General features: G+C 47.7%; 1 protein-coding gene across 1 annotated transcript in view; it reads right to left on the reverse strand.

Moving 5' to 3' along the window:
• Positions 1-1,093: 1,093 nt before the first annotated feature.
• LOC309811220 (protein FAM170A-like) overlaps positions 1,094-17,239 on the reverse strand; it is a gene marked incomplete at both ends in the record, with an annotated part of 208,729 nt that continues 192,583 nt past the window's right edge. Inside the window, 2 exons of the mRNA XM_082633808.1 lie at positions 1,094-1,114; positions 1,511-1,666. Of these exons, the coding sequence (XP_082489934.1) occupies positions 1,094-1,114; positions 1,511-1,666 (177 nt within the window). The remainder of the gene's footprint in view (positions 1,115-1,510; positions 1,667-17,239) is intronic.

The following is a 17,239-nucleotide window of genomic DNA, read 5'->3' on the forward strand; positions in this document are numbered from 1 at the left end:
TTTAAAATATGTAGTTGGATAACACTATGAAAAATTAACTGATATATTCTTTTATTATTTCTCTTTGCTCCCTGGATTTTTTTTCCTCATCCAGTCAGCTAGGCACTGTGAGCTCACTGCATTAGGAAGGTAAAGACTCAGCAGAAATGAGGGAGAAAAAAAGAAAATTCTCAGCTTTGGAATGTTCACAACGGAGGCCACAGTAAAACAGGTGAGAATTCTGTGAATAAATAATAAATGTCGTCTCAAATGCAAAAACGTATTCTCTGCACTGGGAGGCAGGAGAGGGAGGGAGGGAAGGACTGAAGGAGAGAGATCAGTGTGGCCAGGGACATGGAAACTGTGCTTGAGGACGATAGGCCCAGGAAGAGAATCAGAATCTGGAGAAGCTTCAGCCTGCACGTGATCATTGCCTCCAGCCAGCACCCTCATCTCAGACGTTGGGAAATTCAGAGAGAGAGTGGGAGTACGTCAGGAGGGCCACGCGCAGAGTCTGTGTGGCAGGGGTTGTGGCCGTTCCCTATTTGTGAGGAGTCCCCAGCAATTTGCAGGCCTCTTCTGGAAAATGCTGGCGGACGTCTCTAGTGCTTATGTGAAAGCTTGTTCACAAACCTTGAAAGATACAGATGTAGCTGACAGATAGATGCATAGATAGAAAAATGTCATTAAATCAAAGCTCCAGGAAAGGTTTGGAAAATGCCCTTTATTGCATAGGACGCTTCTATTGTCATATGATGTTAGACTGAGTGCCGGTCCCTTCATCCTCCTTCAGACCACGGCATTCTGTCTGCTACTCTCCCGAGGGTCCTTTCTTCTCCCTGGAAGGGATAAAGCAAATGAGGTAGAACAGGAAGAGACAAGAAGCACTCCAAGCTCTGCTGGTCAGGGTTACCCTCCAGCATTGCCTTAATGCTCAGAGCCACACACACCACAGTGAGCTTGGCTCCAGATCAACTACCACGCAATGAAGTTTCTGGAACATTTCCATATCTCGGGGGACCTCATTTCCACGTGACTCTCTTTCCTATTCCCCTTTGTCACAGAAGGCTAGGTACAGTGGTCAGGGTGAGATCTCGGCTCAGGCCCAAGGCTCTCAGACCTCAAAGTTCTGGTACTGCAAGAGCCCCTGTCCTCTCTTGAGACCACTCCTGGCTCTCTCTGCCGAGAAGGAGCTGCTGGCAGTACGTCCTCTAAGAGTTGAGGTCCATCGTGCAGACCCTGAGAAAACTCCTAGGAAAAGGCTCCACCTTCTTGTTTACGTCAACAGAGGTCAATGCCTTTGTTAGTGCTGGGTGTGTCCCATTTGATGCAACTGCAGAGCCATTAGGTCAACCAGCACATGTGTGCGGCCCCTTCCCTTAGACTCCTCTGGGCCCTCGTGACATAGGCTCAGAAGACTGCCAGCCTCAAGCCTTACCTCTTCCAAGGGACGGCCACACCGTCTTCCAGGATCTTCTGTCCCATGAATCTCAGTTGCTGTTTGGAACTCAAAGGAGAGAAAACACCCTGCCTGCGGCGTCTCTGGGCTGGGGCCTTCCCCCGTGGGCTGCTCTCCCTCATTCTCCTTTTCTTCTTGCTTCCCTTCCTCCTCCTCCTCCTCCTCCTCCTCCTCCTCCTCCTCCTCCTCCTCCTCAGGGGTGCTCTCGGATTCCACATTGCCCATACACTGGGCCATGTTGAGATGAAAGACACGGCAGCTGAAGCCCTGCAGGACGCCGAACTTCACGTGCTGCTGGAGGATCTCCAAGGTGGGGAAGACCCGGCAGCAAGCCATGCACCTGAAGCTAGTCTCCATGGTCAGCATCCAGTCCGCTGTCTTGGCGCTGGGTCTCTCCTCGACAGCAGGTGGCCCTGATGGGCTGCCTGGCTCTGCCCTTTCCTCATACTCTTTCTCCTCCCCAGTGGGCTCACTGTCAGACAGGAGGCTTTTGGTGGACACATCAGAAGAGGGGTCAGTGGCTACTGCGCACACATCCTCAGGAAGGGTCACTTCTTCTATCGTCAGCTGCTTTTCAGGCAACCCCAAGGGTTTCTTTGTCTTCCAGGAGACAGCGACACCCTTGTTCACTTGTACCTGCATGTAGTATATTTTCATGCCCCTTTCCTCTTTGTCTGGGTGCAGATAGTTCTTACAGGGTGAAGAGGGTGAGGAGGAGACACAGTGTGATGGGGAAGCGGTCTCTCCTTCTTCCTGATCCTGGGCTAGGGGTGGTCTAGGCTGGGCAGTGTCTCGATGAAATCTCCGGATTCCTGAAAAAGGAAATGAAAATCATAATAACATGCATGGGCCATGCCGGAAGCTGAGGGAGCAGGTGTGGTAGACGAGAGAGGGACATTGGCACGACATAGCTATGTCGTGAGCTTGGTGTCTGTTGGCCGTAGGACGGAGTGGTGTATCGGGTGTCATCTGTGGTCTTTTAATGTGCGTGGGGGGGGATACTGGAGCGGTGTCTATATACAGGGGTGTGGAGTATGGTGGTGAGGGCTGTAGTATGTGAGGGATGCGGCTGGATGCGTGTACGACGAGGAGTGTGAGTTTGGGAATATCAGTGGTGCATTCCTTGTGGAATGGGGCTGTGGTGCAGGGGAGTACTGTGGAGCACGTGCTTGGGGTTGATGTGCACTGAGAAGGGCTGTGCCTGGAGGGCACGTGTATGTGTGAGCTGTGTACACCTGAGCTGGATGGTCCTGCTCTCAGGCTGGAGGTGGATAATGCAGAACTCTGTCCTTCTCTGGAAGCAAAGGCAAAGACAAAGCCTACATTTTCCTCTGAAGATGCTTAATCTGGTCCCTCTTCCCTCCACCTCAAGCCCAGACCTTTCCGGCCCCTGCTCCTTGACTTCCCCACCATGGTAGTAGCAGTATTCACACACACACTCCCAGACTCAGCTGGCATCCATGCCCTCGGAACAGCTCAGGCATCCTGCCCAGGCTCCTCCACAGAGCCCTCATCACCTCTGATGACCCTGGATTTCCTCTCAGCCTCCCTGGGATCTGTGTGCCTCCTGCCTCACAGCCAAGCACCCCCTCACCTGAGGAGCCCCGCGCCCTTACCAGCGTAGCTGAGCTTGCGCAGAGTAGAAGTACAGAAGAAGTATTTAGAGGCAGAGGAGACCTCCCCTGCCCCTGGGCTGCAGCCTTGGGCCACCACAGTGGATCCAAGCCGAGGGGGATCCTCTTGTGACTTCGAGAGTCCTGAGGGAGGAATGAAAGGCTCAGGGTGGGTTCATCAGTCCTCTGTCCACAGATATTTACTGAGTGTGTGACACGTGTCAGGTGCAGTGGATACACACAGTTGAGAGTGTGGTTCCCAGTGGATCCTCCAGGATTTAATTCCAATCAATACTTATTCTCTCACTGTCTAGTTGGTAATGTAGGCCTCGGTGGTGACTGTGAGTGTGTGGGAAGAGTGAGTGATGTGTATCAGTTAAGTCTGTGGTAAGTGTGGGGTTGGCATGGGGAGCACAGTGCAGACGTGTCTATCTGTGTCTGTGGCCTTTGTGTGCATTTTTTCTGTTCACAAGTCAGGAATTCTGGGACATGTAACTTTTCCTCATTACATGGTGTGGCTTGTATTTACGGTGCGTGTTCATTCATTCATTCACCAAGATTCAGTAAGCAGCTACTCCTGTGTATCCGGCACTCTTCCATTGTTGTAGTCTTTGGTAACGCTGCACATTCTAGTAGGGGAAGACACACACTAAACAAAACTACAATAAATATATAATACATCAGCTGGTGGTAAGTATATAAGGGTTGCCAGACTTAGCGAACAAGAATACAAGGCACCCAGTTAAATTTCAGTTTCAGATAAACCCAGAATAATTTTTTAGTGTAAGTATTCCCATGCAGTATTTGGCCTGACTTAGTTTTAGTGTAAGTAGGGCCCATACAATATGTGGGACATACGGATACTGAAAAATTACTTGTTGTTTATCTGGAATTCAAATTGAACTGGATAGCCCATATTTTCTCTGGCAATCCTGACATGGGTTACTGAGACTGTGGTTTCCTGTGGTTTGTACAAAGCGGGTCTGGCATTACTCAAGAATGTGTTATAAGGGTGGTGTGTATGACACGTGACTGGTTCTTACAGAGGTATTTAGAGATGGCTGAAGTTAGCTGTGTTTGTGCAAGAGTTGAGGAAATACATGTATATATAGTGTGTGTGTGTGTGTGTCCTATATATATAGTGTGTGTGTCTATATACATATCTCATCTCCAGCGTTTGGTGTTGGAGGAGAGGATTGTGATACAGGTGGGATGTATGAGAACGTAGTATAGGAGGGATGCGTGTATATACCTCCATGTGCTGTGTGTGGTTTACTAAGGAAGTTATATGTGGGGTGTGTGATATTTTTGCTGTATCAGAGTGTACATGGGTGTATGAGTTACTGTCTCCTAAAACACCCCTAACAAGAATTCTGTATACACTCCTAGGTACGCCGAGTGTCAGCCAGCTCCAGGCAGGGTGACAAGAACTTTACCACACAGATGTTATATCTGGTAAGCACTCTACCCCCATTCATCTCGCTCTTCTCTGCACTACCACACACACACACGCACACACACACACACACACTCACTCTCTCACACACACACACACAGGAACATAGAGCAAAATATTCTGAATGGTCAGGGGCAGTCATTGCCTTCCCCAGCCTGTCCCAGCCACTGCCTGGAAATCTGCCTGCTGTCTAGAGCTCCATTCCCAGGGCCCATCCTACAGTCTCCAGGGCCCTGGGCCTGGTAGGAGCTACTGGGCTCTAATCTGGGGCAGAGGCCTCTAGCTGGAGCTCTGGGGTGACCACCCCTCTCCCAGGGCAAGCTACTCGCCTACATTTAATGAACGCAGGCACCACGTGGCCCGTGGCTCTCAGAGCTCCCCGCAGGACCCTGAGGACATTTCTCACCCCCGCTCACGCGGTCTCAGTCTCTGGAAAACCCTTCCCTTCCCTTGATCTCCTTTGGGAAATTCTTCCTGTTGAAGGAATAAATCCTCCTTGCTTTCAATATGACACCATCCCTAGACAAACAATCTTCTTTCAAAGTGCATTCCACTTGTCAAGATATTTTTCAACAGGGCCTTCAACTCATGGGGCTTCTCTTTCCACTTTGGTAAAAGAGGCCAAGCAACTCATGGGTCTCTCTCAGCATCCTTGCATCCTTCACATCCCCCACCTCATGACCCCAGGGAAAGATCCAAGAGAATAAGAGAGAAATCGGGGTCTGAGAAAAGCTGCACCTCTAGGTCTGTGCAAGCAGGATGCAGCCTGCTGTGAGTCCGACAAAGCTCCAGGCCCGGCTGCCCCAGGAGAGAGTCCTCAGACCAGCGGAGCTGACCTCCCATCTCCCAGGGGGCATCTGGCCATTCTGTGCCGTCTCACACCACAGGGACCCTCTGGATAGATACGGCAGCATCAGTGAGACAAGGTCTCTCGCTCCCTGCTTCACAGGTGACACGTTCTCAGTCCCCCGCTTCCTGGAGAAGCTTCAGTTTGGCAGAAACCCATGTGCCCCAGACAAGTTGCCCCCCACATACCTCCTCCATTCTCGGCAGTTTCCTGGGACTCTTCATTTTCCAGATGTTTCCTCTTTTGTCGCCGTTCCATCGTACCAACTAGAAGTCTCCCTTAGAAGATGCCTCAAGAGATGTCCAACTCCTCCTCTTCCCTACAGGTTGGCCCTTCTTGGCTCTTGGGCAATCCGTTGAAATGATTCAATACAAATAAAAATGGTCAAGTCTCCTAAATGGCTGAAAAACTTGTACCACTTAGTGAACCAGCAGTACTGCCTAGTGCTCACCAGGGCTGTTATGTTTGCAAGGTTGCCAGGCGCACAGTGGAATTCTGTGACCTCAGTGATGACATCAGAGCATTCGGTGGACCTAGGTTGAGCACAGTGTCTGCAGTAGCACACGCCCCATTTTCAAGAACAATTCCTTTTTCCCAGCTGAAGCTTTCCCGTGAAATAGAAAGATTCATACCATATCTATTATAAATTGTATCATACCATGTCTATTATAAAATTCACATTTTGATTGGAGATCTTTTAATGTCTTTTCTAGAGAGATTTAATATGAATATTTTAAATGGTCTCCAGTTTCCCTGTGGATTATTGACATTTTAAACTCTGCACTTCAATTTTCCCTCAATACGTGTAATTTTGTCACGGCTCTTTCTGTAATTAAAGATGAGGAACTATATAATTGATTTCTTCATTTTTTCCCCATCTCTTTCCAAGGTACTGCATTTGATTGTGTCTTGCGACTGAGTGAAAAATGCTAGTCCTTGAGTCAGGACTTTGGGCCCTTTAGCAAGTAACTCAACCTATCTGGGCTTCAGCTTCTGTATGTGCGATCAAGAGGCTTGGACTAGCTGACTTTTCAAATGCTGTGTTTCTTTGATTCACTCTCACTTACTGATCTGCTCCGTAAGAAGAGGGTCTGTTCTCATAAAGTAACAACAGTCTTTTCCTAACCTTGGGTTGGGCGGAGTTTATCTGTTCGTACTCAGTTTGTTAGTTATATTGCCTTCTACGTATGCTTAGCTCTAAATAATTTATATGGCTCTTGTGACTATTTTTAGATCTTCTTTTTTTCTTATTTTCTTTTACAGTTTCTAATTTGTTATCGCCAGTGTAGAAGAGCCTGATTGACTTCTAAAATTTATTGATCTTGTATGTGTGTGCCTTGTTGAACCGTCTTATTAGTTCCTGCTAGTTTATCTGTGGGTTCTTTTGGGTCTCCTAGATAAATGAGCATATTAAATGTAAATAATGTGTTCTTTGAATAAAGTTTATTTTCTTGCATCTCTATGTATAGAAGCAATATGTTGAATTGATTTAAATATTTAAATATTACATACCTGTTATCACAATCTAACATTCTTTATCTTATTTTCTTTCAATCAATATTATGTTTTCAAGATTTATCCACGTGAATCCATATAGATCTAGGTCTTTGATTTTTGACTGTTTGATATTATTTGATCACATGCATATAGCATCATTTATTTTCCATTCAAGCATTATTGGACAATTGGATTGTTTCCCTCCCTTCTCTAGAACAAACAACATTTCCTAGAATATCCCTGAAGATGTCTGACAGTCGAGAAGGGCCAGGCTGCCCGAAGGACTGCTACTTGCTTTTTGCCACGTTCCAACAGGCCGTCTCCAGCCAGCAATTTGAAGCACAGCTGAAATGAGAACTGCCCCAAATGTGAAGATCTTAGGAGCTTCCTAGAAGGTGGGAGGTTAATGATAGGCATCCTGCTGGGATCCCAGGGGAGTCTGAGCTGGCCTGAAGCTCATCTTCCTCCTCCACCTCTCAAGAGAAATGTGGAGGAAAGAAGACTTCAAAAACTGCGAGCAGGCAGAGGGAGAGATATTGGGGGCCGAAGCTGTAACTGAGGTCTTGGAGTGGGCTCTGAGGACACAGAGCCTCTAGAGAGCCAGGCTCTGCCTTCTGAGAACTTCTCCCCTAAGGCTGCTCATAATTCACGTGATACCAGCCATATAGAGCCGACTTGGCCCACACTGTCACAGAAAGCCTTATCAGAATCTCTTCTTCTTCATACACTCTTGTGTCTGTTACTTGGTTATTGCCTTTGGTGCTCCACTGATGTGAACCACAGTCTCTCGGGGATGGAGGACACTAGTGATCCATCTTGCTCTGTGGCCTCAGTCCACAGCTTGAGGGTAAGTGAAGAGGCCAAATGAAGGTCAAGAAGGAACGATGGAGTTTGAAGAGAAGACCTGAGTTAAGGGTGTCTTCTCAAGTCTTGATGACTGAAATGTAGCTCCAGTACCTGAAGTCCTGCTTGTTCTCAAGGCTGACCACGGGGCTGGGTGCACTCAGTGAAGGAACCATATACACTTAGTATTTCCTTGCTTGCTCACACTTGCCCTCCTCTGATACACCCTCTGCAAGACTGATCTTCCCCTGAAACAACTTTCCACCTGCTACTGTCATCTCAGGAACATTTGCTTCCCCTTCCTAGTGCTCCCCTAGAATGCCATTGCAGCCAATTCATAATTTGATAATCATGCTGCTTAGCATATTCTCAGCAACTTCTGATAAATTTTATTCACTTTATTCCATAGTCTTCACCCATCAATAATCTTCCTTAACTTCCTAGCTGCAGGTTAACCCATTCGGAATCATTTCTTTTTCTTTCTCTTCTTTGGCAAATCCTTTCTATCTTTTAAGGTCTTTTTCTTGTCTCTCTACCATCCTGCCTTCCTGAACTTCTTTTCTTTCGTTTAAGTAACTTTTCAATCTCCTTCCCCAATTTCCTCATACACATTGAGAGTTTATTCCTCACACGTTAGACGGCGGTTTATGAATGGCCAGGCATAATGGACTCAGAATGAGTTGGCACCCCCGAGGTACCTGTCTTGCTGGGGAGCCACAGGTGAAGGGCTGTCTGCTGGACATATGTTTGCATGGAGTCAGGCTGAGTGGCCTCAGGGTGTTTACTCTGCCCTTGTGTGTGTTTCTCGCTAGTTGGTTTCCTCGCCAGCCACCTGTGACCTCCCTCCATCCAGCCCAGGGAATCCTTCTCATCACAGGGGTAGGATGTTTGTCTCGTTTTCCATCACATCCTTTCCCCAAAGTTTGGTTGTGAGTTGTTCCCATTCCAAAGACCTTTCCTCTTTGAAGAGAAAAGAGAAAATCTTTTCTCTCCTTTCCTCTCACTTCACTTCTGCTCTATTATCTCCTCCGTCCAGAATGGCCCACTGACTCACATGGGTGTAGATCCGAAGATGGCAAGAACTGCCAGCAATTCTGAGATAATAATATGGATGGATCAGGAAACCTTGAAAACCTTTATCCCGCCACATTAAAAAAATTTGCACTTCCAGTGTATTCAGAGTCTCAGTGTAGAAACACAAATGATAGAGAAATTGAATGACACTCAAGTTTTTCTTTCCTCCTTTCCTGATTTATTCTAATCCTCCATGCTAACATGATGAACTATTTGTTAGGTAAAGTTTCAGACATTTTCTACCCATGCACACTTTTCTTCTTTTCACATAAGAGTGTGAACTAGGTCACTTTCAACATGCTGTGATTCTGTGATTCACTGTCTCCCACCGTGTCATCCACTGATAAAGTCATCTGTTTCACGGAGAACTATTTCCAATAGCTAATAGCCAATGTCTGTGGAGTGCTTACTCTGTGTCGGTTTCTTGTAACTACCTTACAGATCATTTGTACAACGTACCCATGGACCAGGTACAATTATGACCCCCAAGTGACAGATAAGTGCAGATAAGTACAAATACATACAGAGGCCAAGTGACTTGCCCAAGACACTGGAGCAAATCAAAATCCATGCCTCTGTAATCATTTTGCTCTATTGCCTCTGTCTGGGAGGCTTGATGATTTGGCAACTAAAACCTTAAATAGCATGTTCCATTTTTATACCTGTGACACAAGCGTGGGGCTGTGATATGGGGTAACTAACCTGACTACTTTTGAAAACCCTTATGCACCTGGATGAAAGTAAGCCAGGGACTGCAAGCTATAGATTTAAGGTTTCCTACCAACTTTTAAAAATAGCTTCTTGAATGCAATTTACGTAGTGTCAAGTCTAGGATGTAGTCCAAATAGTAACAGAAAAATGGAGATATGTAGAAAAATACTTAAAGTTGACAAGTATTGGGAGTGTAGTATTTTGGGGGCCAGTGTGTAGACCACAGGAAAACTTGCTGTTTCCATCCCAAAGGGAAGAGCCCTACGTTGCAACTGCCAAGGTCCCTGGGGCAGCAAGTGTGCTCACTGCTTAGTAAAGAAGCATCCTCAGTTTGATAGAATCATATGGGAGCCTTACATTTGGTTAGCAGTTCTACATTCTTGATGTAATAATATTTTCAGGGTGTGGGAGGGTATCAAGCTCTGAAAATACCCTTGGAGAGATTTGCTTATTAAGTTTGGCTTTTTCAATCTCCCTACTACTTCTTGACTAAACACCAGGCGGTTTCCTTCACTTTTCAGAACCATGTTGTTTTTCCCTTGTCTAATGAACTTTGAAATACTTTTGGATGAGCTATTAAGTTTGGGAGAAAATAAACATCTCTTTAAAATAAGGAAGATAATAACAATGACAAGTAGAAAAAGCTCTAAAACAGAGAATATCCTCCATTCTAGCCAATGACTGGGAGGGGAAGGTACGTGCTCGCTGTCCAGGACGTAGAAATAAAAGCTGAGGAGGCGCTGAGGCGTCTCCTGGATCTCTATGAGCCTCCATCATTTCTGAAGGGTAGGGTTGACAGATAAAATATAGGCTGTTTAGATAAATATGAATGTCAGAAAAACAACAAGTATATTTTTAAGATAAGTATGCCCCAAATAGTTCATAGGATCTACTTATACTAAAAATAATGACTTATTATTCATGTGAAGTTCAAGTTTAACTGGGTATCCTGTACTTTTATTTACTAAATCTGACAGCCCTACTGATGATCCACAATGGAGGCAGTTGAGGAGCGGTACATGCTGGCTCTCGGACAGTCAGAAATGGCTTCAGCAGATCCAGGTACAGTATGAAATTCTTTTTGGATGTAGCTCAGAAGCCATGGCCAGCCCTTGACTGCAAGTACTGCCTCGGGTTTCCCTGAGGTGGGGTAAACCGTCCTCTGAATGGCCTTTTGGTAAGTCTGGAAGACCATATCCAAGGGGAGCCCCAAAGTCAGTTTCATCCTCACAACCATGTTTCCAATTCCTGGAATTGGCTGCATGTGACTCACAAGAGCTGAGGAGGTTTGTGGAAATTGGGAGTGTCATAGCTTGAACCCTTTGTAGGTAAAGTTTTGCTGTTGTGAGAGTTTTAACAGGAGCAATGTGAAAGACTCCAGGTCCCCAGGTAGATAGAAATAATCCTGTTCTACCTGTGTGTATGTGACAAGTCTCTAATAGTTCAGAGAGCAAGTATCTGGTCTTAGAAAGACTGATCCAAGCTTGGATGTTTCTGGCGACAAGGCAAGGTCCTGAGTTTCAAGTTCACCTTTTATGGTTGAGGAGACAATAAGGTGGTCAGAAGGGAAATCATGGAGGAGACCTTGGCTTCATCCATTGTGCAGGCTTGTATATGTGGTTCTATGTAGATTGTGTTTCAAAGGTGGAGCTTGTTTACAACTATGAACATTCTCCGATGTGCTTTTTGGACCTTCATTCCCAGAGCGAGAGCAGTGCCGAGGCTCTAGAAATGCCATGGATATTCTGAGCTGTCAGTGGCATTTCCCAGGTACTGTTCCCCTGGTGCCGCTCCTTGAAATGTCCAAAGGGATTATCATCTGTCTTGTGGCGGGTCCTAGCATTGTGAAATGAAGCTGCTGCACCTGGCTCAGAGGATTTAGGATGTGGTGGGAGGAGTAGTAGTACTACGACTATAAATTGTATCACAGCATATCTATTCCATCTTGAGAGGGGGGTTGGGGGGTTATGAAGGGGGGCTTTTATTGTACTTTTATACATTGTACCCTTGAAACTAATTCAATTTTTTTAAATTAATTAATTTATTTTGGGCTGCATTGGGTCTTTGTTGCTGCTAGCGGGTGTTCTCTAGTTGCAGTGCGCCGGGGCTCCTCTTGGCTGTGGTGCACGGGCTTCTCATTGCAGTGGCTTCTCTTGTTGCGGAGCATGGGCTCTAGGCACGCAGGCTTCCGTAGTCGTGGCACGTGGGCTCGGTTGATGTGGCACACGGGCTCTAGAGCGCAGGCTCAGTAGTTGTGGCGCGCGGGCTTAGTTACTCTGTGGCACGTGGGATCTTCCCAGACCAGGGCTCGAACCCATGTCCCCTGCATTCGCAGGCATATTCTTAACTACCGCTCCACCAGGGAAGCCCAATAATTCAGTTTTTTATAAAGAGAAGTTTCCTAATATTATTCCAAAATTTTAAAAATATGTAGTTGGATAACACTATGAAAAATTAACTGATATATTCTTTTATTATTTCTCTTTGCTCCCTGGATTTTTTTTCCTCATCCAGTCAGCTAGGCACTGTGAGCTCACTGCATTAGGAAGGTAAAGACTCAGCAGAAATGAGGGAGAAAAAAAGAAAATTCTCAGCTTTGGAATGTTCACAACGGAGGCCACAGTAAAACAGGTGAGAATTCTGTGAACAAAAAATAAATGTCGTCTCAAATGCAAAAAAGTATTCTCTGCACTGGGAGGCAGGAGAGGGAGGGAGGGAAGGACTGAAGGAGAGAGATCAGTGTGGCCAGGGACATGGAAACTGTGCTTGAGGACGATAGGCCCAGGAAGAGAATCAGAATCTGGAGAAGCTTCAGCCTGCACGTGATCATTGCCTCCAGCCAGCACCCTCATCTCAGACGTTGGGAAATTCAGAGAGAGAGTGGGAGTACGTCAGGAGGGCCACGCGCAGAGTCTGTGTGGCAGGGGTTGTGGCCGTTCCCTATTTGTGAGGAGTCCCCAGCAATTTGCAGGCCTCTTCTGGAAAATGCTGGCGGACGTCTCTAGTGCTTATGTGAAAGCTTGTTCACAAACCTTGAAAGATACAGATGTAGCTGACAGATAGATGCATAGATAGAAAAATGTCATTAAATCAAAGCTCCAGGAAAGGTTTGGAAAATGCCCTTTATTGCATAGGACGCTTCTATTGTCATATGATGTTAGACTGAGTGCCGGTCCCTTCATCCTCCTTCAGACCACGGCATTCTGTCTGCTACTCTCCCGAGGGTCCTTTCTTCTCCCTGGAAGGGATAAAGCAAATGAGGTAGAACAGGAAGAGACAAGAAGCACTCCAAGCTCTGCTGGTCAGGGTTACCCTCCAGCATTGCCTTAATGCTCAGAGCCACACACACCACAGTGAGCTTGGCTCCAGATCAACTACCACGCAATGAAGTTTCTGGAACATTTCCATATCTCGGGGGACCTCATTTCCACGTGACTCTCTTTCCTATTCCCCTTTGTCACAGAAGGCTAGGTACAGTGGTCAGGGTGAGATCTCGGCTCAGGCCCAAGGCTCTCAGACCTCAAAGTTCTGGTCCTGCAAGGGCCCCTGTCCTCTCTTGAGACCACTCCTGGCTCTCTCTGCCGAGAAGGAGCTGCTGGCAGTACGTCCTCTAAGAGTTGAGGTCCATCGTGCAGACCCTGAGAAAACTCCTAGGAAAAGGCTCCACCTTCTTGTTTACGTCAACAGAGGTCAATGCCTTTGTTAGTGCTGGGTGTGTCCCATTTGATGCAACTGCAGAGCCATTAGGTCAACCAGCACATGTGTGCGGCCCCTTCCCTTAGACTCCTCTGGGCCCTCGTGACATAGGCTCAGAAGACTGCCAGCCTCAAGCCTTACCTCTTCCAAGGGACGGCCACACCGTCTTCCAGGATCTTCTGTCCCATGAATCTCAGTTGCTGTTTGGAACTCAAAGGAGAGAAAAGACCCTGCCTGCGGGGTCTCTTTGGGCTGGGGCCTTCCCCCGTGGGCTGCTCTCCCTCATTCTCCTTTTCTTCTTGCTTCTCTTCCTCCTCCTCCTCCTCCTCCTCCTCCTCCTCCTCCTCCTCCTCCTCCTCCTCCTCCTCCTCCTCCTCAGGGGTGCTCTCGGATTCCACATTGCCCATCCACTGGGCCATGTTGAGATGAAAGACACGGCAGCTGAAGCCCTGCAGGACGCCGAACTTCACGTGCTGCTGGAGGATCTCCAAGGTGGGGAAGACCCGGCAGCAAGCCATGCACCTGAAGCTAGTCTCCATGGTCAGCATCCAGTCCGCTGTCTTGGCGCTGGGTCTCTCCTCGACAGCAGGTGGCCCTGATGGGCTGCCTGGCTCTGCCCTTTCCTCATACTCTTTCTCCTCCCCAGTGGGCTCACTGTCAGACAGGAGGCTTTTGGTGGACACATCAGAAAGAGGGGTCAGTGGCTACTGCGCACACATCCTCAGGAAGGGTCACTTCTTCTATCGTCAGCTGCTTTTCAGGCAACCCCAAGGGTTTCTTTGTCTTCCAGGAGACAGCGACACCCTTGTTCACTTGTACCTGCATGTAGTATATTTTCATGCCCCTTTCCTCTTTGTCTGGGTGCAGATAGTTCTTACAGGGTGAAGAGGGTGAGGAGGAGACACAGTGTGATGGGGAAGCGGTCTCTCCTTCTTCCTGATCCTGGGCTAGGGGTGGTCTAGGCTGGGCAGTGTCTCGATGAAATCTCCGGATTCCTGAAAAAGGAAATGAAAATCATAATAACATGCATGGGCCATGCCGGAAGCTGAGGGAGCAGGTGTGGTAGACGAGAGAGGGACATTGGCACGACATAGCTATGTCGTGAGCTTGGTGTCTGTTGGCCGTAGGACGGAGTGGTGTATCGGGTGTCATCTGTGGGCTTTTAATGTGCGTGGGGGGGGATACTGGAGCGGTGTCTATATACAGGGGTGTGGAGTATGGTGGTGAGGGCTGTAGTATGTGAGGGATGCGGCTGGATGCGTGTACGATGAGGAGTGTGAGTTTGGGAATATCGGTGGTGCATTCCTTGTGGAATGGGGCTGTGGTGCAGGAGAGTACTGTGGAGCACGTGCTTGGGGTTGATGTGCACTGAGAAGGGCTGTGCCTGGAGGGCACGTGTATGTGTGAGCTGTGTACACCTGAGCTGGATGGTCCTGCTCTCAGGCTGGAGGTGGATAATGCAGAACTCTGTCCTTCTCTGGAAGCAAAGGCAAAGACAAAGCCTACATTTTCCTCTGAAGATGCTTAATCTGGTCCCTCTTCCCTCCACCTCAAGCCCAGACCTTTCCGGCCCCTGCTCCTTGACTTCCCCACCATGGTAGTAGCAGTATTCACACACACACTCCCAGACTCAGCTGGCATCCATGCCCTCGGAACAGCTCAGGCATCCTGCCCAGGCTCCTCCACAGAGCCCTCATCACCTCTGATGACCCTGGATTTCCTCTCAGCCTCCCTGGGATCTGTGTGCCTCCTGCCTCACAGCCAAGCACCCCCTCACCTGAGGAGCCCCGCGCCCTTACCAGCGTAGCTGAGCTTGCGCAGAGTAGAAGTACAGAAGAAGTATTTAGAGACAGAGGAGACCTCCCCTGCCCCTGGGCTGCAGCCTTGGGCCACCACAGTGGATCCAAGCCGAGGGGGATCCTCTTGTGACTTCGAGAGTCCTGAGGGAGGAATGAAAGGCTCAGGGTGGGTTCATCAGTCCTCTGTCCACAGATATTTACTGAGTGTGTGACACGTGTCAGGTGCAGTGGATACACACAGTTGAGAGTGTGGTTCCCAGTGGATCCTCCAGGATTTAATTCCAATCAATACTTATTCTCTCACTGTCTAGTTGGTAATGTAGGCCTCGGTGGTGACTGTGAGTGTGTGGGAAGAGTGAGTGATGTGTATCAGTTAAGTCTGTGGTAAGTGTGGGGTTGGCATGGGGAGCACAGTGCAGACGTGTCTATCTGTGTCTGTGGCCTTTGTGTGCATTTTTTCTGTTCACAAGTCAGGAATTCTGGGACATGTAACTTTTCCTCATTACATGGTGTGGCTTGTATTTACGGTGCGTGTTCATTCATTCATTCACCAAGATTCAGTAAGCAGCTACTCCTGTGTATCCGGCACTCTTCCATTGTTGTAGTCTTTGGTAACGCTGCACATTCTAGTAGGGGAAGACACACACTAAACAAAACTACAATAAATATATAATACATCAGCTGGTGGTAAGTATATAAGGGTTGCCAGACTTAGCGAACAAGAATACAAGGCACCCAGTTAAATTTCAGTTTCAGATAAACCCAGAATAATTTTTTAGTGTAAGTATTCCCATGCAGTATTTGGCCTGACTTAGTTTTAGTGTAAGTAGGGCCCATACAATATGTGGGACATACGGATACTGAAAAATTACTTGTTGTTTATCTGGAATTCAAATTGAACTGGATAGCCCATATTTTCTCTGGCAATCCTGACATGGGTTACTGAGACTGTGGTTTCCTGTGGTTTGTACAAAGCGGGTCTGGCATTACTCAAGAATGTGTTATAAGGGTGGTGTGTATGACACGTGACTGGTTCTTACAGAGGTATTTAGAGATGGGTGAAGTTAGCTGTGCTTGTGCAAGAGTTGAGGAAATACATGTATATATAGTGTGTGTGTGTGTGTGTCCTATATATATAGTGTGTGTGTCTATATACATATCTCATCTCCAGCGTTTGGTGTTGGAGGAGAGGATTGTGATACAGGTGGGTTGTATGAGAACGTAGTATAGGAGGGATGCGTGTATATACCTCCATGTGCTGTGTGTGGTTTAATAAGGAAGTTATATGTGGGGTGTGTGATATTTTTGCTGTATCAGAGTGTACATGGGTGTATGAGTTACTGTCTCCTAAAACACCCCTAACAAGAATTCTGTATACACTCCTAGGTACGCCGAGTGTCAGCCAGCTCCAGGCAGGGTGACAAGAACTTTACCACACAGATGTTATATCTGGTAAGCACTCTACCCCCATTCATCTCGCTCTTCTCTGCACTACCACACACACACACGCACACACACACACACACACACACTCACTCTCTCACACACACACACACAGGAACATAGAGCAAAATATTCTGAATGGTCAGGGGCAGTCATTGCCTTCCCCAGCCTGTCCCAGCCACTGCCTGGAAATCTGCCTGCTGTCTAGAGCTCCATTCCCAGGGCCCATCCTACAGTCTCCAGGGCCCTGGGCCTGGTAGGAGCTACTGGGCTCTAATCTGGGGCAGAGGCCTCTAGCTGGAGCTCTGGGGTGACCACCCCTCTCCCAGGGCAAGCTACTCGCCTACATTTAATGCACGCAGGCACCACGTGGCCCGTGGCTCTCAGAGCTCCCCGCAGGACCCTGAGGACATTTCTCACCCCCGCTCACGCGGTCTCAGTCTCTGGAAAACCCTTCCCTTCCCTTGATCTCCTTTGGGAAATTCTTCCTGTTGAAGGAATAAATCCTCCTTGCTTTCAATATGACACCATCCCTAGACAAACAATCTTCTTTCAAAGTGCATTCCACTTGTCAAGATATTTTTCAACAGGGCCTTCAACTCATGGGGCTTCTCTTTCCACTTTGGTAAAAGAGGCCAAGCAACTCATGGGTCTCTCTCAGCATCCTTGCATCCTTCACATCCCCCACCTCATGACCCCAGGGAAAGATCCAAGAGAATAAGAGAGAAATCGGGGTCTGAGAAAAGCTGCACCTCTAGGTCTGTGCAAGCAGGATGCAGCCTGCTGTGAGTCCGACAAAGCTCCAGGCCCGGCTGCCCCAGG

Source organism: Mesoplodon mirus (assembly GCF_964341445.2).
Source record: "Mesoplodon mirus genome assembly, chromosome: 10".
Classification (NCBI taxonomy): Eukaryota; Metazoa; Chordata; class Mammalia; order Artiodactyla; family Ziphiidae; genus Mesoplodon; species Mesoplodon mirus.